The 23,233-nt window shown below is 51.0% G+C and overlaps 9 protein-coding genes across 9 annotated transcripts; 5 read left to right on the top strand and 4 right to left on the bottom strand.

Annotated features, from left to right (window-relative positions):
* Nucleotides 1–1,735: 1,735 nt before the first annotated feature.
* IAR55_004761 (uncharacterized protein) lies at nucleotides 1,736–2,380 on the bottom strand (the record flags this gene model as incomplete). Its single annotated transcript, XM_066947858.1, has 1 exon — nucleotides 1,736–2,380. The coding sequence occupies one exon, from the start codon at nucleotides 2,378–2,380 to the stop codon at nucleotides 1,736–1,738; it is 645 nt and encodes a 214-aa protein (XP_066801317.1).
* A 906-nt stretch (nucleotides 2,381–3,286) lies between these two features.
* On the top strand, nucleotides 3,287–4,485 carry IAR55_004760 (peptidyl-prolyl cis-trans isomerase-like 3; the record flags this gene model as incomplete). The annotated part of the gene is made up of 7 exons (XM_066947857.1): nucleotides 3,287–3,460; nucleotides 3,513–3,548; nucleotides 3,608–3,646; nucleotides 3,715–3,876; nucleotides 4,106–4,165; nucleotides 4,220–4,278; nucleotides 4,350–4,485. The coding sequence occupies 7 exons, from the start codon at nucleotides 3,287–3,289 to the stop codon at nucleotides 4,483–4,485; spliced, it is 666 nt and encodes a 221-aa protein (XP_066801316.1).
* A 158-nt stretch (nucleotides 4,486–4,643) lies between these two features.
* On the bottom strand, nucleotides 4,644–6,250 carry IAR55_004759 (uncharacterized protein; the record flags this gene model as incomplete). The annotated part of the gene is made up of 8 exons (XM_066947856.1): nucleotides 4,644–4,736; nucleotides 4,792–4,877; nucleotides 4,956–5,130; nucleotides 5,199–5,349; nucleotides 5,428–5,604; nucleotides 5,676–5,802; nucleotides 5,867–5,947; nucleotides 6,025–6,250. The coding sequence occupies 8 exons, from the start codon at nucleotides 6,248–6,250 to the stop codon at nucleotides 4,644–4,646; spliced, it is 1,116 nt and encodes a 371-aa protein (XP_066801315.1).
* A 274-nt stretch (nucleotides 6,251–6,524) lies between these two features.
* IAR55_004758 (DNA repair protein (mre11)) lies at nucleotides 6,525–9,860 on the top strand (the record flags this gene model as incomplete). The annotated part of the gene is made up of 20 exons (XM_066947855.1): nucleotides 6,525–6,562; nucleotides 6,624–6,664; nucleotides 6,730–6,739; nucleotides 6,806–7,043; nucleotides 7,182–7,228; nucleotides 7,278–7,374; nucleotides 7,449–7,747; nucleotides 7,806–7,991; nucleotides 8,056–8,224; nucleotides 8,277–8,369; nucleotides 8,417–8,540; nucleotides 8,600–8,819; nucleotides 8,870–8,948; nucleotides 8,999–9,018; nucleotides 9,065–9,107; nucleotides 9,158–9,209; nucleotides 9,264–9,388; nucleotides 9,443–9,675; nucleotides 9,740–9,776; nucleotides 9,834–9,860. The coding sequence occupies 20 exons, from the start codon at nucleotides 6,525–6,527 to the stop codon at nucleotides 9,858–9,860; spliced, it is 2,178 nt and encodes a 725-aa protein (XP_066801314.1).
* Nucleotides 9,861–11,579: 1,719 nt separating this feature from the next.
* IAR55_004757 (uncharacterized protein) lies at nucleotides 11,580–14,949 on the top strand (the record flags this gene model as incomplete). Its single annotated transcript, XM_066947854.1, has 5 exons — nucleotides 11,580–11,852; nucleotides 11,925–12,916; nucleotides 12,965–13,064; nucleotides 13,118–13,443; nucleotides 13,506–14,949. 5 exons carry the CDS (start codon nucleotides 11,580–11,582, stop codon nucleotides 14,947–14,949), a joined length of 3,135 nt encoding a protein of 1,044 aa, XP_066801313.1.
* A 549-nt stretch (nucleotides 14,950–15,498) lies between these two features.
* Nucleotides 15,499–16,992, bottom strand: IAR55_004756 (uncharacterized protein; the record flags this gene model as incomplete). Its single annotated transcript, XM_066947853.1, has 4 exons — nucleotides 15,499–15,590; nucleotides 15,720–16,122; nucleotides 16,346–16,782; nucleotides 16,908–16,992. 4 exons carry the CDS (start codon nucleotides 16,990–16,992, stop codon nucleotides 15,499–15,501), a joined length of 1,017 nt encoding a protein of 338 aa, XP_066801312.1.
* A 649-nt stretch (nucleotides 16,993–17,641) lies between these two features.
* IAR55_004755 (uncharacterized protein) lies at nucleotides 17,642–18,854 on the bottom strand (the record flags this gene model as incomplete). Its single annotated transcript, XM_066947852.1, has 5 exons — nucleotides 17,642–17,709; nucleotides 17,778–17,873; nucleotides 17,947–18,235; nucleotides 18,299–18,550; nucleotides 18,612–18,854. 5 exons carry the CDS (start codon nucleotides 18,852–18,854, stop codon nucleotides 17,642–17,644), a joined length of 948 nt encoding a protein of 315 aa, XP_066801311.1.
* A 530-nt stretch (nucleotides 18,855–19,384) lies between these two features.
* IAR55_004754 (ATP synthase F1, gamma subunit) lies at nucleotides 19,385–20,789 on the top strand (the record flags this gene model as incomplete). Its single annotated transcript, XM_066947851.1, has 7 exons — nucleotides 19,385–19,476; nucleotides 19,624–19,660; nucleotides 19,734–19,818; nucleotides 19,891–20,198; nucleotides 20,283–20,519; nucleotides 20,623–20,712; nucleotides 20,772–20,789. The coding sequence occupies 7 exons, from the start codon at nucleotides 19,385–19,387 to the stop codon at nucleotides 20,787–20,789; spliced, it is 867 nt and encodes a 288-aa protein (XP_066801310.1).
* Nucleotides 20,790–21,283: 494 nt separating this feature from the next.
* Nucleotides 21,284–22,936, top strand: IAR55_004753 (uncharacterized protein; the record flags this gene model as incomplete). Its single annotated transcript, XM_066947850.1, has 7 exons — nucleotides 21,284–21,300; nucleotides 21,364–21,392; nucleotides 21,530–21,618; nucleotides 21,899–22,021; nucleotides 22,312–22,363; nucleotides 22,590–22,680; nucleotides 22,789–22,936. 7 exons carry the CDS (start codon nucleotides 21,284–21,286, stop codon nucleotides 22,934–22,936), a joined length of 549 nt encoding a protein of 182 aa, XP_066801309.1.
* Nucleotides 22,937–23,233: the final 297 nt, after the last annotated feature.

Genomic DNA, 23,233 nt, shown 5'->3' with positions numbered 1-23,233 from the left:
CTACGCCATATCGACTGTCCACAATATACTGTACGTAAGGCCGAGGCAGAGTGGTTGTCGTAAGGGGCAACAAGAGGATACCTCATGAGAGCTTGATGTGCTCCGATCTGCCACAAAAGTCTTAGTCCCCCGAAGATTTTGGAGTACAGTGTCAAAAAATGTTGCGCTGTTCAAGACTGAGCGCTATTTTGGACAGGTTGCTGTTCCACTACATGACTGCACGCCTGAAATTCTCCCTTCAGTTCGTTATGCATTTGGGACCACACTGCGATACAGGAACGTCCGGCCCCTCCCCAACCATCCTGGCTATGAATAGTGCAAACGATTGACGCCAATATGCCTTGCTGGCAAATGCAGAGCTGTTCCTTTCTACCTATCAGAACTTCTCAAGACCTCTTTCACCTTTCCAGCCATTCGACGTCTGCGGCTGGACGATTCTCCAGAGCGTCCGGCTGAGCTTCCGCCTTCTGTCCCGGGCGGCCCAGGGTAAGCTGGGACCGGGTCTTCTTCAGCGGTTCTATCTTCTTGTACCCAACGACCACCCGGAGCCCAATGGCCCTGTGGATTCTCACCGTTGCGAACAGAAGAGAGTTGGATGGAAGGAAGGGCGGCGTTCGAACTCGTACTGCCATAGGGATACCCACTGGACATGGTACCAGGACCAGCTGTGACTTGTGCAAAAGCCTCCCTGCCCGCTTCATCGGTCCAATCGCGATTGGGGTGACTGGAAGACAGATTGTCAAAGTGTGGCAAGTCATGCGTCGTACAGCCATTTGGCGTCAGGCAAAAGTAGTTGTCGATGTACCTTCCGGATGCGCGGTCCCTTTTGATTTGGCGACGCAAACGCCAGCCGCACGATGGGCAGGGCAGATTGGTGGACGCATGCTCGTAGCTCTGGGTTTTCACGACTTGCCAATCCATGTTGATGCTGCTGTTTTAAGCGACAATATTTGCGCTCGAGGTTTGCTGTGAAATACTGTACTGTGTGCTAAGGGTTTATTTGCAACTGTGATGATTGGAGAGAGGAGCCACAGGTCGTTGAGGCTCAGTTTCTAATACTCGAACTAGCCATTTATCAAGGGATACCAGACTCCTTCGTGCTCATCACTACTCCGACACCACTGTCCTTTTACGAAGGTCCAACCTTTCAGATCCAGGGGATGAGGATGATATGAAACGTTAGCCGTGTTTTTCTATCTGTTGACCGCAGGAAGATGTCTCGTGATGACGAACAGAGACTGCTTTGATGACCAACGAGAACAGCTAGCAATCTGCATGAATGCCATGATACTCGCAAGAACAGCAGAGTGTAGGTCACAACAGTCGGACTCTTTGAATGCAGAAATGAGTGAGTGGTTGAGTGATGAAAACAAAGGGGGCAGGTAGGATATAGTTGTAACTTAGGTAGGTGAGAGCATGCTCTTTCACCTTTGATGTGGTCGCCAACGAGGCTGAAACATGGCACATTGACTGTACTGTGTCCTGCTTGGACTTGGGCGTTCGCGCCTCACAACCGTTGAGGCCAGCTCGGCGACTCGCATCCGATCCGTCTCTGACCTATGATACCAAGCGAACAATCTGAGCGCACTGAATTCATTGTATGCAGATTCTCGTCAAATCGTGTATTCTGTCAATCACCTCGTTCTCATCCCACCCCAACGCTACCGAAAGCCTCTATCCTCATTCGTTGACACAACGTCGTTATGTCATCATAGTCCCACGAAAGGTCTGCTTCTTATTTTGCCCTTCTCACTTTTAGACGATCACCACACCTTTGGATGTGATGAGCTCCGATCGGATTATCCTCAAGCAGCACATCCCGATAGCCTTCGGTTTCCACAAGCTTGAAGGATGCGAACCGACTGTTTTTCTTGACAGCTTGGTCGGCCGCGAGCCTGTCGTGGAAAAGAACCGTCTCTGTCCCGTTTGACATCCGGGAGACCGCCGAATCGGTTTCGTCCACCGGCTCCTGACAAAGACCACATCGTCGGCTGGTATCAGGGCCAGGGGGGGTATAGCTCGTGAAGGTCCTCTGGGGAGTGGCGGTGCCAAAACCACGGTAGGGAGAACCGGCAGGAAATGCACTGCCTCCACTGTAGCTCTGATGAATACTGTTTCCGCCCAGAGCCCCTCGCCGAGAGCTCTCTGCCCCGTATCCGTAGCTCGACCCACCCATACTTCCAGGCATGTTCTGGTCCCAGCTCCCTTCAGATGCCAAGGACATCCCGCTCAATGCGCTCTGGAACGCCATTGTCTCGTGCACATCGATGGGATTGGCCGACTTTTTGATACCATCTTGAGGCTGCATATAATCTTTGCACTTGTCATTTGTGCACCACTCAGCATCCCTCTTCTCCCCCGTGTCAGTATTCTCCGCCATGAGATAGGTAGTATCCTTGCCGCAACTCCCGCATGCAGTGTCACTACTTTCTGTCTCCTCCGACCGATCTGGAAAAGTATCGTAGACAACACGTTGCCAGGTCGTGCTAGATGAGGACATAGCGCGAGAGTATGTGTACAATCAGCTTCGTTGACTTATGAGGTACGTGTTCAAGTAGCGGTAGAAATCGTTCTATGTCGTTGAATGCTTTCGGAAGAAGATGGGGAAAGCGAGGCTTGCAAGATTCAGAAGCCTTTTAACCCAGAATCATTTCGAGCACACCAAGCGGCTTCGAAATCTGAAACTAAGTTGTAATTATATGACGCGATTACTTGCGTTACCCAAGCTGGAATAAAGGATGGGTTCCATTCACTGAAGGATTCCTTTGCGGACGAACGACCTGCTTATATATCCTCCAAGAGGTTTGCGTGACGTCAATGGTCCGTCAAGAGTGGTTTAGGCAATGATGTCACAGCTGCTGAGTCTGGGGCGTGAGGGGAGAGGTCTGCGACTGGAGCAACCAAAGGGGTGTGTCATCAAAGGATACGGACTGGCCTAACGCTTCGCAGACATGATCATGATGTGGGCCATTCCCCCATGTATGACGATGATGTATGTGAACATCTCCCATTGTTCTTGTTCACTTATGGCAAGTCAGAGTGGCAGATGATCGATGGTGAGGATCTTGATGGGCTTAGAGCAAGGGAGGAAGATGCAACATTCTGCATGTAGGCGAATGAATGCATAGTCTCCTTCGCGGCTGGTCGGCCATGATTTCTTCCTTTCGTTATGGGGCAGAACTGTCACCAATAGGTACGATACCATGTTTGAAGTTACAAAACTCAGGCCCCAGGCAAGCTGAAGACGACGTGAGTGCCACTTTCCCAAGTTTTGCCACTCGAGGAGATGGATGGGTGGAGGAAGACTGAATTCCGTGTTTTCCATCGCATTCACAACAACCTCGATACAGCTTCAGCTTCTTTCTCCTTCAACTTATTATACCCATTCTCGGTCCTCCAGGAGACAGAAGAAATATTGAGCTCTCTCGAGACGGCGAGCAGCTTCGATAGCCGAGAAATGGTGAGCTGGTCCACCCATGTAGTGGAGATGGGCTGACATTCAATTGGATCAGTCCGTCACTCTACACACGACGTCAGGGGATATCAAGGTAAGCCTACCTGAAGGCCTTTGCTATACTGGTCCGACCGGATGCTTACTTCTATAAAGATCGAGATATTCTGTGAAGCAGTCCCCAGAACAGCAGAGGTGAGTCTCTAGAGGGACCTCAGTGGGCCATTCAAGCAAGTGTCGCTAAAATCTGAGACCTCGTTCAGAATTTCCTCGCATTATGCGCATCCGGGTCATATGACGGGACTCTGTTCCATAGAAATATCAGAGGGTTCATGATACAAGGAGGTGATCCATCTGGGACAGGGAAGGGTGGACAGAGTATATGGGGCAGACCATTCGCCGATGAGATCAGACAGACTTTACGGGTGAGTCACGACTCCACTCTATCTCGTGGGTTGTGCGCATGTTGTGGTGGATCCGTCATCGATGAGTCTTTTGGCGCCTGGGGGCCGAGGAGGTTGTCGAGGGTGGGGTGGGCGGTGCGGCAGCAACACGCGGCAGACGGGAACGTCAAGAAAGGGTAGAGAGGGAAGGAGAAAGCTTACCGGATCGTCAGGGGACATCGAGCTGACCTAGTGCCGACTTCATGTACAGTTCAATACCCGAGGAGTGGTGGCCATGGCCAACGGAGGACCAGATACAAACAAGTCTCAAGTGAGTTAGATGATCTGCAATTTGCTCCGATACCATCTGACGACCCTAATTTAGTTCTTCATAACATATGCTAAACAACCGAGTCTGGACGGGAAATATTCCATCTTCGGCAAGTGAGTGCTGGCGACCATCTCATACTTTTGGTTGTGAGATATGACAACAGCAACCTCTGACCTGCTCGCAGGGTCATAGATGGACTCGATACAACTCTCGACACGATGGAAAGAGTACCAGTAAATCCCAAAAACAGACCATTGACAGAGATCAAATTGCTCAACGTTACAATACACGCCAACCCTATCGCCGACCAAGCCAAGTGATCATGAGGGGGGGGGGGAACTGACATGGGAGGAAGAAGCCGCACAAATTGCGATGAGAGTCTGCACAACACAACACTACATGCATATTGTAATAACATCTCGTCGACCAAAGAGCCCATGACTCGTAAGAGAAGAGCGTCCATTCCAATCGATCCAGCCTATGAGTACCACTTATTTGAAGCCATTTGTATCGCTGAATAGTCACGATGTGGTATTGCCGAAAATCTGATGTTGTATGTCTTTTTCGCCTCCTACAATCCTGTTTATCAGCTGGGCAAAGTCATCGATATTTCCCATGCAACTCACCTCCCATGTGTCCATATCCAGCTCAACGACTGCCTGATTTTTGATCGGTTCTCCATCCAATTCGGCGTCATGCGGTTCTGTCGGTCCTGCATTTTGATATCAGTACAAGATTTTAGATCTGCTCCATGCTTCATCTGTAAATGCGTGAATGAAGACGGACTCACTGATCAAAATCTCTCCATCCTCCGACACCTGCATCCCTGCTCTCCCCTCATTAAGCAGGAAAGAAACGAAGAAGCAGTTTTCTACTGTTTGACCATAGTCGCCAGGATTGACGACGAGTTTGAAGAAATTTACACCCTCGCGTTGTGGATCGAGATTCATGAGTACTTTGAGAACCTGAAAGAGGAAACAACGTCCAGTGAGTACATGTACTCCGCGCCCCAGAGTCATGCTCCGCGACTTACTGTCCTGATATTTGACGAGAAATCGTCCTTTGTCTTCGCATCCGTTGTTTGGGTTTGTACCTCCTCAGGCCGTACTTCAGGCGCCAGGGCTTGTCTCTTTTGTCTCTGTGTATTGCGCTTATCTTTCGGTTGAGCCGCCAGTGGTCCATACCTATTGAGAGAACAAGATCAGCACTCGCTTACCGGGATCAGATATTGGACCAGCCTGTGTACTAGACTGAAAACTCACATAAATTCCACACCCGGTATTCTCCTGTAATATTTCGCAGCCATCCATCCTAATTTCTCCCAGTCTCCCAAAACACCCTTTCTCACTCTTGGCTGATCACTCTCCTCCAGCTCATCCTCAGATGACAAGTCCTGATCTGCCAATTCCGCTCGATCCAAACCCAGATGTCCCTTGACTCTGAAGAGTCCGAGAATGAGCTTCTGTTTTCCGCTGTTTGATGTGAAGACGGCAATGAAGGAGAAGCTCACTTGATGAGGAATTCGTCAATGTCAAATGCGACTCCATCGATCTTGAACCTTTTGGCCAAAGCCATGGCATTTTCCGTATTGGTCTTTATGAGATTGGCGTCCAGTGAACCGATACCCGTATCTCGGACTATAAATCATATCACATTGAGCTGCTCGTCGTTTGTAGCTTCGCCTGGTTCGAGTCAGCTCACCGCTGGCAAACAGCTCTGCTTGTTTAGTCAATGCTCGAGTCAACTCGTCGGTAGTAGTGTTCGCCAAATTCGCTTTCATCTCTGTTACGTCGTATATACTCAGCTTTTCACCACCATCGCAGCAGCAAAGAGCTGACAAAAATAAGGCTGAAACGCACCGTCCGCTTCGCTTTGCAAGGCTCTATACTGTTTGCCCAGCTTGACCTGTTCTTCCAAATCCTGCTTCTCGAATATCTCGCTGACGTCCGTTATCCTCTTCCTCTTCTGCGTCGTGGCATTTTGATACTGTGTCGCACCATCACCAGTCCCTCCCCCGGTACCAGCAGCATGGTGAGAAGGGCCACCACTCGTTTGTCTTAGTCGTGAGGGACCTGCTTCGGCCATGTTGCTTGATGATTTCCGGTTATTTGACTTGGCATAGAGGAAGAGGAAGAGAATCAACGATAATAATGAGATCAATGTTGCGGGAAAGGAACATGAACAGACGCGAAACTGATAGATAGACGCGTGAATTTGATCCCGTTCCCGTTGACTGGACGGTGCAAGCTGTTACAGAAACCTCCACTTTTCCTTTGACGATTACATTCCAGTCATATCCTGTTTCTCTCTCCATCATTCCACCTACCATCATCAACACTCAACCGATAGAGCTGCGAATATGGCAGCCTCGGTCAACGGGAGGTCAGTTGCTGGGAGGTGAGCTGCTGGCCTCTCTGTCTCCACGAGATATGCACAGCAGCTGACGAGTGCACTTCAGCGAGAATGGCGAGGAGCCTAACCCGAGCATCGTTCGACAGAGTGAGCTATCTTCCTTCCTGCCAGCAGCGTTCTCAGGCTGACAATAACATTCGAATATATGAAAGATCCTGACAAGTGAGCTGGCAACACATCGTGCTCTCAACTAGGAGCTAGCTCACTCGCAGTCTATATCTTCAATAGCTGCTTTCGGATCCTCCTTGCAACCGACAATCATATCGGTTACGCCGAGAAAGACCCCGTCCGCGGCCAAGATGCGATCAACACCTTTCGCGAGATACTGGAAATAGCGCGGGATGCAGAGGTCGATTTCATCCTGCTTGCAGGTGATCTGTTTCACGAGAACAGACCGAGTAGGACATGTATGCATCAGACCATTGCGTTGTTGCGAGAATATACTTTGGGAGATAAAGCAGTTCCGGTGAGTGGAAGCATGATGGCAAGCGACTCGGACTATCTCACATCTCAGGAAGGATGTCGTAAGTATGGTGGGAAAAAGACTGGCGGGCTGCGAATGTTAGAGCGAACATGTTACGATGCGATGCTGACTTCAGAACAGTTCGAATTGTTGAGTGATCCTATGGACGGAAGTGCGCCTGGATTCTCGTGAGTAGCAAACCTGTGCGGACAAAGTCAATGACTGACATGAGCACAGGTTTCCAGCTGTCAACTACGAAGATCCCAACCTCAACATTGCAATTCCAGTCTTCTCAATCCATGGCAATCACGACGATCCTCAAGGTACTGGTCCGGTGCGTTTTTCAAGCTGTTTCTTTCTCATACCGGCCTTCCACTTCTCCCTGCTGATAACCTTTCTACCCTACAGGAAGGTGCACTCTGCGCACTTGACGTTCTGTCAGTCTCCGGTGTCCTCAATTACTTCGGCAAGGTCGATTTGGAAGCGGACGAAGCTGCGCCGGATGACGGGGCTGACAAGGGTATACGAATCAAGCCGGTCCTCCTTCGAAAAGGTTCAAGCCATTTGGCTATGTACGGCGTGGGGAACGTCAAGGATGCAAGAATGCACTACGAGCTAAGATCGAATCGAGTGAAGATGTACATGCCTGAGGGAGGAGATGTGCCGGAGGAGGACTGGTTCAACATTTTGCTAATACATCAGAACCGGTAAGTCGACCTTGCATTCGGCGTATCAGGCCATAGCATCAATTTGACATGTATACAGTGTCAAGCATGGTCCTCAACAGTCGGTACCCGAAGGCATGTTTGATGACTCGATCCGGCTAGTGGTTTGGGGCCATGAACATGATTGTCGTATTACCCCAGAAAAGGTGGAGGGAAAGGATTACTGGATCTCCCAGCCCGGTAGTTCAGTTGCTACCAGTCTGGCTCCTGGCGAAGCCATACCCAAGTCCGTCTCTATACATTCCTTTTCTGCTCGTTGATTCTATGCTGACAGCTGTATTATCCTTAAGACATGTGGGCATACTTTCCATACAAGGCTCGCAGTTTCAAATCGCCGAGATTCCTCTCAAGACTGTCCGTCCGTTTGAAATGGACGAGGTGATCCTTAGCTATGCGGCGGAGCAGGGCGCGCTGAGTCTGGATGACAAAGACAGTATCACCCACTATCTTAGAACGCAGGTGAGTGTACTTGACTGTGGAAAAACACATCGCCGCTCATCTAAATCAACAGGTTAACGGTCTGATCGATAAGGCCAAAGCTAGTTGGAAAGAAAGGAATTTGGGCTCGAGGGAGAAAATGATGTTGCCCCTCATCCGTTTGAAGGTGAGCCCCAATCTTTCGGGTCAGAGGACTGCGCTCACTAAGGGTAGGTGGAAACGTCGGATGCGAAAGAGATGACGAACCCCGTGCGTTTTGGTCAAGATTACGTTGACAAGGTCGCCAATCCTCGAGACATCCTTCAATACTACAGGAAGAAGAGAGTCGCTGAGCGAAGTACGTGTTCCCAGATCTGCATATCAGTCTGCGTGCTGACAGCATCGACTGTACCACAGAAGCAAAGAACCTGCCCGACCAACCTGACGATGATGACGACGACTGGGAGGGGGAAGATCCAGCAGCTATGACGGCCAATGACAAGCTGTCGAAGCTCCGTATGGCAAATCTTGTCAAACAGTATCTTCAAGCACAAAGCCTCGAGGTCTTGGTCGAAAATGGATTAGAAGATGCTGTGATGAGATTCGTGGAAAAGGATGATAAAGATGCAATCAAGGAGTGGGTCCTTTGCACACTTCAGTAAGCATGCCGCTGACAATCCAATGTAGCTTTGTTGCGGACACACTGAAGGCGGTCGGAAGGGATATGCGGTCCAAGGAGATGGACGAAGACGAAGTAGAGGAAGCTGTGAGTTATACGCGTATTCCGAGACTGTTTTTACTGAACTCCGTCTGCAGATGACACGAGCCAAGGAACAGTACGTTGTTTGAACTCCTATCGGTGTGTGTTGACCGTTTTCATAGTGCTGCTTCCCAATACGCCGAGACTCGTCCAGCGCCTAAGGAGGTAAGCATACTTACTGATTCAGCTCTTCGTGTCGCTGATTTGGCATACAGAAAGAGAAGAAGGGGAAGAGCCGACGAAAGGATTCGGATGTGGACAGCATGCGTGAGTGTGATACGAGCACCAGCAACAGCCACATTGACTGATCACGAATATCAGTCGCCGAAGAGGACAACATGATGGACTTGGACTCGGATGCCTCATTCCCAACAAAGAAAGTGCCTGTCAGAAAAGGTGCCAAAGTCCCCACAGCCACGGCAAAGGGCAAAGGAAGGAAGCCTCTGGTGAGTTGTGGACGCTGACGTCGTGAATGAGCTGATTGACGACTGGTCTTACAGTTCGACGATGCTTCAGACGAAGACGAGGAAGAGTCAGATGAGGAGGAAGAGGAGGAAGAAGAGGGAGTCATCCCAGCGAAGAAGGGACGAGGAACTGCCAGTGCTTCAGCCTCGTCACGAAAAGCGCCTGCGAAAGCCCCAGCCAGGAAGGCTCCAGTCAAGGCCCCAGCCAAACGTGGTGCGACGTCGACGACTGCCAAGGGTGGTCGAGGTTTGGCTCAACCTCAACTCTCGTGAGTCAGGATCGTTTTCGATATCAGAATACTTGGGCCATGCATGCTGATAGGAATGAGGTAGCTTCTCAAAAGGAGGGGTGGGACGGGTCTCGAAACCTGTGAGTATGGAATTATGCCGCGTGGGAAGTAGAATACAGCTGATGACAGTGCCTTAGATTGAGCTGAGCGATGATGATGATTAGCACCGAAGCGGATAACGATTCGATCTGATATCAAGCATAGATACCCTACGACCTTTTACGTATCATCCATACACATGCCCCGACATCACCATGGACCCCCATGCATGTATTTGTAGTGCTCGTATACGATTGCTTCCGGACATCTCAACGTTGTTAGCATGGGAACAGCGCAGGGTGTGTAAGGGATTTTGAACAAATGTGGCTTAAGCTCACATCTTTTCCCTCAAATCCAATCAAAGAGATATCAGCTGAACACGGCGATGTGATGCCCCTCCCTCAAGGTCAAGCCGTACCAGAGTTAGCTCACGAACTGTCGTCGTTTCGGACTAATTCCCGACCTCTTTCACATTTGGGGTCGCTTGTTCCTCCCATGGCCACAGTCTTCTGGTAAAGAACAAGCAAGGTACCTGTGCCTTTTCCTTGAAGATAAGCGGACACCGAAACCACCTTTCTCAAAATACTTTGAATCAAGTAGCATCATTGGCCTACGGGACCATTTGTCTTAGCCGGCATGAAATGCAAGCAACCTATACTGTAGCTCAGGCTGGTGAAGGGACGCCCAAAACCGCAGACGCTTTGTCCAACCTAAGAGTCTGGATGAAGGGATGATGAGGCTGTGTTCGACCGATATCCCTGCGCGTGAAAAGTTCGATCATGCAGAGGGAGTGCAAGTAGACAGACACCTTTGACCGGGATACAGGTCCATGCGCAAGGGGTCCGCAAGCCGTGCTGTCTGTCTGTCAACATGTATTCCGAGTACAAGAAGGTTGGAGAAGTACTACTACTCTGTTATCCTTCTGATGTATCATTGTAATCTCACGGATGCTGACAGCCGCGGAAGGGGGACGAAAAAAAGCGTGATGTCGAACCGTAAGTTGAGATCATCATATTGACTCCCGCTCACCGTCTCCGTAGCCCTGTCGTTCCTATCGTCCCGATACCTGTCGAGCGTCAGCAGACAGGTCGCATCCCGACAGCTGGGAATACACAGTAGTGAGTGGTATGATTTCGAATTGAACCTTGTTCTGGTTCCAAGCCCCCGTCATGAAGGAAAAAGAGAGAACCCAGAAAACCGGATGTATCATAATCATGATTATTACACCTCGTTGTTTTTCCCATTCCTTTTTTTTCATTAACCCCTTACTTGCAACCTCTTTCCTTCCCTCTCCTTGCCTCTCCTTCCTTGACGCAGGGGGTGTTACGATCTGGACCTGGGAAAAGATAGCAGTCTATCACGAGTCATCATCATGCTTATGCCTATACTCAGCTACGGGGAAGAAGAGGGACGTTTCTACTGCGGTGCATTCGGAACTATTCGTTCGGAGGCCGGATACCAGGACGAGGACGAGGACGGGGCAGAGGGCAAGTAAAGCCACAGTCTTGGTCTCGGCCCATGGTCATTATATATACTTATCTCAGCCTCGTGGAAAGACACACGGCATTCATAAGGGTCATCTGGCATCCAGACTGATCAGCACGAGTGTCAGTCATTCCCATCTTCGTATCACGCCGTCGATTCCAGACTCGGTTCTTTCATTCCGTCGTCCTTCGATTAGCATTAGCACACACACCAGAGTCGGACGTCTGTCATCTCAGCCCTCACTGCCTCTTGATCGGGACAGTCGCTTCGCATTTCGCAAGATGTCGACAAGTGTTGCATCATCCGACTCTGCTTCCTCATCATCCTCACCATCACAGTCCGTTGGCCCCAACCCCGCTATGACCGTCTCATCTCCTCCTCTCGGGCCACTAGCAGCCTTGCCCGACCATGCGCAAGGTCTGAAACATCTCCGAATCCTCGTCCTGGTCACCTCGGTCAACTCGTTCACACAACGAGTGATATCGTATCTCGAGTATCTCGGCTTCGACCAAGTCTCAGTCCAGCTCGCGACGGGTGACGAGAAGATGATAGAGGCTGCGGAAAGTTGGGACGCAGATCTAGTCTTGTGTCCATTCTTGACGAAGAAATTGCCTGAGAGCATATACAGTCGTGTGAGCGTCTCTCTCTCTCTTTGCATCGACAGACCGCTTTCCCAAACGCTATGCTGATTAAGTATATCACAGTGGATCACTCTTGTCGTTCATCCTGGACCACCAGGTGATGCGGGACCTTCCTCTCTCGACTGGGTACTTCTCGGAGATGACGGAACCACCGCCGACTCATCCGTGGCACTCACCAACCTCCTGGCGCGATCCACTTCGGACGGTCAGCTGAACCAACGCTCGCATTGGGGAACGATCTGTTTCCAAGCCAACGAGGAGCTCGATGGTGGTGCTGTCTGGGCCTGGGAACAATATGCTTTACCACCCATCGAAACTATCACCAAAGCGGGATTGTATCAAGGCTATCATTCTGCCGCAGCTATGAGCGCCGTGATTCACGCTCTGTGCAGGGTGTACGAACAGACTGTCGTCGCGGGTCTACCAAAAGGACAATGGTTGAAGGCTTATCCGAAGCAAGAATTGTCTACGAAATGTGTGACACTGAACCAACCATTCTTGGGAGGGAAGAACCACGATAGACCGTTGTTGCAATCGACAAAACGACGGCCGGACTGGACAATTCATACTGCCGAAGACGTTCTGAGGATCCTCAATGCAAGTGATAGTCAACCTGGAGCAATGCTCAACCCCCTCACATCCAACTCCAAATCCTCTCTCTTCGCTTATGGAGCTCATCTCCACCTTGACGCCTCCACGATCCCGACAGAGCTGTACACCTCAAGAGGATGGAACAGTTACTCGGATGTACCGGACGGGACGATCATGGCAACTCGTGACGGAGCGATCTTCATCAAGACTCGTCAAGCATCGGACACGTCGGCGGGAATATGGATCACCCATGGTCGAGTTCCCAGAGGCAAAGACAAACCTATCGATCCTAAAATCCCAATGGTCGAAGCTATAAAGGCAGGAGGTCATGGCTCGATCCTGGACAACGTGCAAGAGTGGAAGCAGAATAGTTGGATGGAAACGAAGGGCGAATGGCAGGAAGTCTTTGTTAGAGGCGTTGAAGAGAATGGCGAGATCGCTCAGCTCATCTACTGGAACTTTTAGTGAGTGGCTAGATCTAGAACTCGACACCCAGCTGATGATCGTCATAGCAACGGCGCGTTCACCACGGACAACTGTAGAACGCTCTTGAAAGCGCTTCAGTGGGCTACACACGTGGAGAGAGGTGATGTCAAGGTGCTGGCGCTCATGGTGAGATTACACTTGTACAGTACGAAACAGAGAATCTGACGCGCTGCATTCAGGGTGGAAACTACTTCTCTAATGGTATCGCCCTCAACACAATTGAGCAAGCGTCCTCACCCGGTTTGGAAACATGGAACAATATCACAGCGATTGATGATATCGTCTCATTCCTCGTGGGTGACACTCATGCAGAAGTGCCTGAATTCCTGAAGGGCACAACGCCACTGTGCGAACGGGGTATCGCTACTATCGCATGTGTTCGAGGAAACGCTGCTGCAGGTGGAGTGGCATTGGCCGCTGCGTGCGATGTGGTTCTTGCTGGGAGAGGAGTGGTCTTGAATCCCAGCTACCGCGGCATGGGTCTTCATGGTAGCGAGCTGCATTCGTGAGTAGGCTCCGGTCCTTGGCAAGATGCTGAGCCACAAAGCTGACGATGCCCTTCCTCAGCTACTCATACCTGAAGCGATGTGGCCCTCAACATTCTGCCACCCTACTCCGAGCGATGAAGCCGCTCAACTCGGATATCGCTCACACCTATGGTCTCATAGATATGCAAATCGGCTCCGCTTCTCAAACTCAGGCAGAGACCGAGCCCCTATTCGTCGATTCAGTCCGAGCTATTCTCAGCGGCACAAGTAAAAATCTCGTTTCGGCTAATGCGACATTACGTTGCGCTCCCTGGGCCACTTATAAGTCGAAGCAAGCAGGTTCTCCTCTTGACACCTCGCTCCCTCTCGTCCAATTCATGTGCAACAACAAGTCTACCAATTACCGAGACCGCGATTTCCCTCCTCTTCTACATTATCGGAACGAGGAGCTCTCCCAGATGCTGTTGGACAGTTTCCACCCGGTCCGATCGAAGAGATATCATTCAAGACGATACAAGTTCATCCGGAAGATCAAGGCAGAATCAACGCCTGCTCGATACATGTTGCATGGGGATGCTAAGCCGGATCCGGAGGATCTGCCAGGGTTCGACGATGCACCTGGATGGAAGAGAGGTGAAGAGTGGGCTTGGGCGGGATTGGACACCCCGGACAGCTTGAAGACGAGCGAGAAGACCAGAATCGACATGTGGTATCAAAGCTCAGTTGAAGCCGGAGACCTCTTGAACGCTGTCACAGCGAAGTCCGAAACGCCTGTCCCAGTGACGCCCCCTCTGCCGAACCAGCGTGATCAGACGGACGATCCTTCTATGCCTCAGCACATGTCACGAGGAACCTCGACATCCAGTTCGAGCGAATCCGGTCTGCCTCTTACTCCGGGCCTATCGAAGAGCTTAGGTCTCTTCGACACCATGAAACGATCTTTATCCCATCAGAGCAAGGGGTCTGCTGACGGGACGCAAGAGAGGAAAGTGCTCGGTGCGAAAGATTTTGGGCTGTACGGGGGACCGAGAGAAGTGAAGGTCTCCGGCGGCCATGCGGAGAAGAGGTCTTCAACTTTTTCAGGGAAGACCATCAAAGTGAACGAAGACGAGAAGGAGAAGGACGGCAGATTCAAGGCTCTGAAAAGAAAAGTGAAATCAGCTTTCAAAGCGTTCAATAACACTTCACCACCCACAACGACCAAGTCTCTTTCATCTACGTCCGCTCCGGCTGCCTACAGGTCCAAGCCCAATCCGGCAGGAGTTTCCACACCGAAGAAGAATGACAGTCGACCACTTCCCGAATCTGCTTTCGTTATCACTCCTGAGCACACGACGACCCGAGAGAGGAACCGCATTCCGCCGCCGCCTACCCGGATCCCTACTACTGCTTCTGCTGCACCTGGACAGCTTACTTTCGGGAAAGGTGAAAGAGAGACAGAATGGCCTTGTCTCGTGACGGGCGGTGAAGAATGGGAAGAACCTAGGAAAGCACCAGGACCACCTGTTGAAGAGGTCAAATAGTGGTCTGAGCAGGCAAAATTTATGACGATGTGATGAGGTACCGGAAGAAACAAGGGAGATCAAGACTTTAAGGGGGGCCAATCAGTGTCATTTTGTCGGAGACTATCCAGTTTATGTTTCTTTGTTTATATTTTGGGCTTTGGGACTTGGGACCAGTCGGTCATTCTCTGTGGAAAAGGGTCTGGATCACGTCGGATAAGATAGATACGAATCGAAATGAAATGAAATGTGATGAATGCAGGTCGTTCTTCAATCCCGTTTGATGGTGCAGCGCATGTGTGTCGCTAGCAATAGCGCAGGATATGAGACCCAGAACGATCGATTCCTTTGCATTGTTCATCTGCTCTCGTGATGGTACTGCACTACGCCACATCCTCTGGAACCCACAAGACAGATCACCGATACCATCGACATTGGTTCACCCCTGCGAGTCATCCCCTCGACATTTTCACCTCCATTTTCGCCCCCACTTGCCAAACACTCCAAGGACCGAGTAGTCATCGATGTCCCGCAGGATACGGTGGAGCTACGTCGCCGAATGAATAGCTTTTATCGAGCCTTGTTGACTCCGCCGACAGTCTTGCCTTTACCGAGGACCTTGCGTCGCTGTTTGAGCATGTATGTGTAGAGGACGTAGAGGGCTGAGTTGGGTTCGAAAAGTGATCAGCTGCTTGACCAAAGCTTCTCTATACTCTCAATCTGTGGCGAGGAGAGATACCCCTCAAGATATCCCCGGGACGTAGGTCGGAAGACAGGAACTTCAAACTCACCAGGCCACCAAATGACGAACAATCCCAGCCTGACCAACTCCATCCAACCCCAGTTCCTACCACTCGCAGCACTGCTCGCGGTGGATCTCATCATACCCCCCTTGGCAGCTTTCCATAGTACTGCTCTCCCCCACGAACTCTTCATCGCCTTACTCTTCCATTTCAACGGCAACCTCCCGATCAAGTCAGAGAACAAGGTGGAGAACGGCGGTAATGTCGAGAAAGAGAGAAAGGCTTCGGATCCAGCGCCGAGAGGGTAGAGGGGGATGAAGGTCGTGTAGCGGAGGTAGTTGAGGAGAGGGAGGGAGATTGAGAGCAGGGAGAGGGAGTAGAATGTGTAGCGGATCACTTCGGTGAGTGACCAGGCGAAGAGCATGGTTGCGAAGAGGGGGGACGAGTGAGACTGGAACGACAGGGAGAGGTTAATATCAGCTCGAGTCGGTGTGCGACATGGTCATGTCGATCTTGTGTCGGACAAAACAGGAAGAGATAGGGAAGGTTGCATTTGCCGGACAGATATGATCTGGACAGATGACCGGAAGAAAAGACGGCAGACGTCGAGCAGGGGTAGAATGGAAAGACCGACGAAAACAAAACAGCCCATAGAGCGAGGGCATACGACTCACAACATCCGGAACAGCTTCCACCACGCCCCAGACCGTCCACACCCTGCTCGCGACCTGACTCATCACAGTCCCCAAAGGGCTTCTCACCCACCCCAAACCCGCATGAACGACCTCCAGCACAGCTAGCGTTTGTGTCCATTTCGTCCACCATCCGAGGTTTTTGTAATTGTACGAGCCGGAAAGATGGTCGATGACTTGGACGATGGGTTTGGGTAAGTTGTGGGAGAAGGTTCCGACGGTGTTGGTGGTGCTGGTGATGGATGAGATCAGACGAGTGAAGAAGTTTGTTGATCCAGAGGACGCTGAAGCTTGAATGGAAGTGGAACGAGGAGCGAAGATGAATGTGGTAGTGACAACTAAGAGGTGAAGCCAGAGAAGGGCAGAGAGGACGTTGTATGCCAAAAGGTAGATCTTCAGAGGGGTAAGACCGGATTTGACTAAAGGCGTGTCAGCGATACCGTCAACCGTGCATACCGAGCGTTGTCACCGCGATGGGCTGCGGTGTGGAGCGTGGGGTGGGCGTATGAGAGCTGTGTCTCTCGAGGCAGATCTCCCCACTCACCCTGCTTTGCATGACGCTGGACTCGATCTTTCTCCAACTGTGCACGAGCTTTCAGATCCCCGCTTGTTGTACTCGCTGTGGACATGTTGCTAGGATCAAGCGCAATCTGCGTCGAGTGGATGGGTAGGTCTATAAGCACGGCGACTGATGGGTCCAATATGTAACGCCGATCAGAGCTCGAGGTATCGTCCAGTGACCCAGGATCTGAGACAGGTGATTGTCTGCTTGGGTCAACTGCAGAGGGAAGAGTGGAGGGAGATAGATGAGGAGAAACGTCGAACACCTCGAGCAATCCGGTTTGGTTCGCAGTCTCCAGTGGTTGGGGACCGATATCGACCCGATCTGATGAGATGGGTTTGCTGCAAGGATCGACAAGCAGCGTGATCAATAATGCTTCCTTGTCTGGCATACCGCCGAGACAGATCAGGTGATCATCATCATAAGACTTACTGGAAGGTGCGATCCGTACAGAGAGAGGTGTAAACAAAGGAATGAAAGTGGAGATTGATTGACTGAAAGTCTCGGAACGCGAATGAACTCGACACGCCCCCGTGTTGCGCCTTGATCCGCAACTTACAAGCCGGCAACTGGTCGTTCATCCTCCTCCACTCGTGCTCGACACAGATGACTACTGGACTTGACATCATACACCGCCTGATCGCCGCAAGTACGTAGTCATGATCAAAGTCAAGATACGCATGCATAGTATACATAATCTGTCATGATCCACTTCTCTATGCCGCCTTGATTCTCTTTCCAATTTGAGCTTGGAAACCAGTCTTGATCGCGGAGACGGATCGACCTGCACGTTACGGACACACACAATCTCAGTAGACTGGCGGAGCATTGAATGAGCTGAGGGAAACTTACGGGAACCACAGGTCTCGCAAGTCATGAAATACAGTCTGTTCTCCTTGCCCAAAAGGGTGTCGGGTGACTTGCAGATCTTACAAGTGACGTATTCGACTACAAGCACCCGATGCACATGAGCTTCATTCCGCGACCATTGTCTGAAGCGTCTCGAAGCTGAAGCACCTACCGATGTATTTTCTCAAGACGTTCTCGATCTGTTTCTGAGTATACCTTCCCTTCATGACCAGTCTCTGCGAACCGTCCACGGAACCAGTTGTACCCAATTCAGAGTACAAGAACTGAATGACGTGTTCCGGCTGTCTGTGCATTCTTCGGCAGATGTCTGAAATGTTGGCGAACATGGTCTTCTTTGTTCCTTCTCTGGCGACCTGAGGAGGAACGATGGTGTATCGACGTTTCTCGCCTGCCAGTTCGGGGTTGTGTGCGTGAAGCAGTGTGAAGAATCGTTTGAGGAGCTGTCCGGATCGAGAAATCAGACCAGTGGACTTTGCGAAGTTAGAAAGAAAAGACTGACTGACCTCGGCATATGTTGGATCACGACCCTCCACCACCCAAGCTTCCTTTCCAGTCTCATCACTGCGGTCTGCCTCTCCTGATTTTTGGAAGACATCGTCCCCCAAGTCACCCTCGATTTCGACACCTTCTCCGTCCTCATTTTGCGCGTCAAGCTCGTCAAGCTCTTTGGCAAATTCTGCGGTCTTCTTGCTCTTCTTCTTCTTCATGGGCATGTCCAGGCCGTCAACAGTGGCAGGAGTTGCTTCGGCGGTCTCCTTTGGAGGCGAAAGAAGACATCAGCTATGTCATGACGAATGGCGCAAAGAAACAGCTCACCAAGTCAAGGGGGATTTCCTTCTTCTTCTTCTTTTTCTTCTTCATGTCCGCAAACAGATCTCCACCATCCTCCGCAGCGGTCTCAGCGGTCCCTTCGACGGGGGTGGCGACGCCAGAATCGGTCTCTGGTACCGGAGAAGGCGCAGCGGGAGCGGCCTCAGGCTCGGGCGTTGATGGTTCGACAGCAGCAGCGGGGCTCTCTTCGACATCGGCTGTCACGACCTTCTTCTTCTTCTTCTTCATTCCTGCGAAGAGATCGACCTCGGGGTCGGCCACTGTGGGAAAGAGACGAATATCAGCTGATGCTCCCGCCGCACACAGTAGGGTCAGCTTACTGATGGATGATTTCCGAGTCGGCTCAGTATTCGTGATAATGTTTTCGATTCGTTGTGCGCGGACTTTGCTTTCTCGTCGCGCTTTTCAGTGTATGCTCGATGGTGAGAATGCAAATCCCTTGATGATGAACAAAGAAAGTTGGAATGTCGCTGCAGCACTGTCTCTCTCTGAATTCTTGTAACGACGCACCATGCGGTCGATGGGACACAACGACTCAGACCGAATGCTAAAAGGGGGGGAACATACAGATCACACAAAGGACTTCGGCATTTTTCGGAGATTCTCATCAAGTGGCACATTTCTCCCCTCCGTTCTCGGGATAACCCCTTGACACCCTCACCCATTGCACCCATTGCTTGACCTAACACCATTGCTACAACTCACCACTCACTCCCTTCCCTCTCCCTTCTCACATCTCCACACTCATCACTCTCAAAATGTTCTCACGAGCAGTCCGACCCGCCGTGTCCGTCGCCAGAAATGCTCAACAGCAACAGGGGATGGCTACCCTCCGAGAGATCGAGCAGAGGTGCGTGGGGTTTTTTGAATGGTTATTGTTGGGCATACGTCTTTTGGCGGAATGAAGAGGGATGAGACAGGGATTTGGAGCGCACAGATGCAGATGGACAAGGAGAGATGATAGATGGGCAGTGCTGATATTGTGTTTTCACTGCAGATTGAAGTCTGTCAAGAACATTGAGAAGATCACGAAGGTGAGTCTGCGAGTCGAGACATGTCATCCCGTTAATTCGCCCTTTGATGTATTTTCTGACCTGTCAATCACAGTCCATGAAGGTCGTCGCTTCCACCAAGCTGACCCGTGCCGAGAGGGCCATGCGAGAGGCTAAGAAGTACGGTGCTGCCAACAACGGTGAGTCTCTTCTACCTTATCGGGATGTACATGTTCGGCCGAGACATGACTGATAAAACCCGCTCCCATCAGAGCTTTTCAAGGCCACTCAAACCGAGAACCCCGAGGAGGCTCCCAAGATCCTTTACGTCGGTATCTCCTCCGACGGTGGTCTTTGCGGCGGTATCCACTCTTCCATCTCCCGAGCCATCAAGAAGGAGATGGCTGTCAACCCCGGTACTCTCGCTGTTGTCGGTGACAAGCCCAAGGCCCAGTTGTCTCGTGCTATGCCCCAAGCGTTCAAGGTCTCTTTCAACTCTGTTGGAAAGGATGTCCCCACTTTCGCCGAGGCTTCCGCTATCGCTGATGAGATCATCAAGAACGGCGGTGAATGGGATGAGGTGAGTCCCCCGTCTGCAACATACCTCGATATCTGTCTTCGCAATCGGGAGACACCGTACTGATTCACAATGTGACACACACAGATCAAGATTGTCTCCAACAAATACCTCTCTGCCATCTCTTACGAGTCCGGTATCACCTCCGTCATCTCCGCCAAGGCTCTCGCTGCCGCCGCCGGTTTCCAGCAATACGAGATGGAGGAGGATGTCTCCAAGGATCTCGCAGAGTTTGCCCTTGCCAACGCTATCTACACCGCTCTCGTCGAGGGTCACGCCGCCGAGATCAGTGCCAGGAGAACTGCCATGGAGAATGCTTCCAACGTGAGTGTCAGAACAGACCCTTCAGCATGGGTGCTGTGTATCAGGAGATGAGCTGCCGGAATCGAGTCGTTTGGTATTGGTACTGATATCTGTGATATGATAGAACGCCCTCGACATGATCGGTTCTCTCCAACTCCAATACAACCGAGGTCGTCAAGCCGTCATTACCAACGAGCTTATCGACATCATTACTGTAAGCTATTCGTCTTGGAAAACAGTCTCGGGACACTTGCTAATGGTTGCGATCCGCAGGGTGCTTCCGCTTTGTAAGTGGGTGTCGGTCATGATGAAGTGAGGGAGGGATGTGGTAGGATACCGCACTAGGAGGAAAACAATCCTTGTAGTAGGGATGCTATTGGAATAAAGAAGGATAGGGGTTGCATTGAACAAATCTGGACCAAGGACGTGACGTACTGACGAGTCTGTAAACGTTGTGAAGCAAAGGATATGATGGGGTGATACTGACAATCACGGAAACTGAACCGGTGTAAGGTGCCGAGAATTTGATCGAGGCTCGAGTTACAAAGGAAGGGAATGGTGTACTATGTCAGGATATCAAACCACGGTGGATGAAACGGTCACAGTGAAACTACAAAGGAGGTACGACGGACAAAGGGAAAGATGTCAAGTTGTGTTGGCAATGGTGCTTCGTTCAGGAGGTATATAAGGGTATTTCGACAACTGTTCGATTCGCGACTGTAATAATTGAACTAGACGGCCCGAAATAAATACTAACACAAGCCCGCAAGCGAAACAGATTTATCATGCCTGAACAACTCCCGTAAGTCTGTTGAGCGCAGCATACACCTCATCAAGAAGACATCGTTTCCTGACCAGAATGCAGTAACGTTTTCTTCGTGATCACCATCAATGGTAAGCTTCTCAGCCCTAACATGCGCCACCACCCAAGTTCGAACTGTCGTACTCCTCAAAGCCCACGCTTGTGGCTCTGAGCACCTCGACTGGTGTATTTCGGGGCCGACCCTGATGAGGCTGCTGGTGTACTGCAGGCAAGGAAATTGGCAAGATGGAGTTCAAGCTGTATGACGATGTGACGCCCAAGACTGCGGCCAACTTCCGCGCGTTGAGCACGGGCCAGGTGAGTCGTAGTGGTGGTGTAGATGAATCCAGACGTTACGGCGTTTAGACTGGATCCAGAACAATACTCTGTATTTGCAAACGCAAACAAAGTGTGAAGAGATATGTGTTTGTGAGCTGATCAACCGCATTTTCTCCACCTTGGATCTCACATCATGGACCTCTCACCCGCATTTATTCTCACACGATTCACTTCGATTCACATTCCGAAATGTAAATCGACATGACCGTCGCCGACAATGACTCACCGCACACATCACCACGCGCCACGCGCCACGCAGAAACCCGACGGTACACCCCTCCCGAAAGGGTTCGGGTACGAAGGCACCAAGTTCCATCGTGTGATCCCCGGTTTCATGTGTCAAGGAGGCGATTTCGAGCGCGGGGACGGGACAGGCGGAGTGGTATGTGTGCGTTTCATCACTCCCCCTGTGAATTTCTCGAGTCATGTGAGCAGACGCCCGGTGGGGATATGTCTGTTGGCCAGATGGCCATGTTCTTCCTGGACCCCACCCACCCCCCCCTCTCCCCCTTTGGCTTCGGTTATCTTATGACCCATCACCCATCTCCTCTTTCCTCTCGTGTTCATACGATCTACCACGCCTTGTCGTTTCTAGCCTTCTCCCTGAACCGCTACCCAACTTTTGTATTCTGACTAAGAGATCACAGCTGACGTACTGGTCCACCGTCGCAGTCCATCTACGGCGACAAGTTCCCCGACGAGAACTTTGACAAGAAACACGACAGTGAGTGGCGTAGTCCCGTACTGACCACCCGAGCCCGAATTCACTACGCAACCATCGCCACACACCACACGATACCAAAAGACGGCCTCCGCTGTCCGTTTCATAACTTGACTTACTGTATCTACCCTCCGTCGTCCGCCCCTCACCCTAATTGCCTATGCGGCGGTAAGAGTACAGTGAAACTGATTCGAATTCGATTCGATTCGATCCGACTTTCGCATCGCAGAAGCAGGTCTGTTATCCTGTGCTAACGCCGGTCCGAACACGAACGGCTCTCAATTCTTCATCACCACCGCTGAAAAGTGCGACTGGCTCGAGTAAGTCCCCGACCAAAAGCCACTCTGGCGGTCTTTCCCTTACGGACGATGGACGATGGACGATGGACGATGGGACTGACGCCGTACTTCGTTCTTCCCCTGCTACAGCGGTAAACACACCGTCTTTGGAGAACTGGTCTCGGGTCAATCTGTGCTCAAGGAGATCGAGAGTAAGGGTAACAAGGATGGGAGACCACCCAAAGACAAAATCATCATCTCTTCTTGTGGAGCTGTTTCCGTTTCCCCTTCCGCTTGATTGAGCCACACATGACTTCAGTCCGTACGATTGAAAATCGGTACCTGTTCCTACACGGGAGGGGCGAAAAGGGCTGGGAGAGGTGAGACTGGCTGGATGGAATGGACAGTAACAGATGTGAAGATGAGATGCATGCGAGTTTTTAAATTGGTGACCCCTCACGGGGTTCGCATAATAAGAAGAGATATTACTTCGACTAAATGAGATACAGCAGAATAATGTTATCCGAGGCCCTTCAATTACTCGATACGCGATAGCCTGATACTGTCGAATGTCCCTGTGCCCGATACGCCCACC

This window comes from Kwoniella newhampshirensis, chromosome 9, assembly GCF_039105145.1.
Source record: "Kwoniella newhampshirensis strain CBS 13917 chromosome 9, whole genome shotgun sequence".
NCBI lineage: Eukaryota > Fungi > Basidiomycota > Tremellomycetes > Tremellales > Cryptococcaceae > Kwoniella > Kwoniella newhampshirensis.
This window is presented reverse-complemented; position numbering and strand designations above follow the sequence as displayed.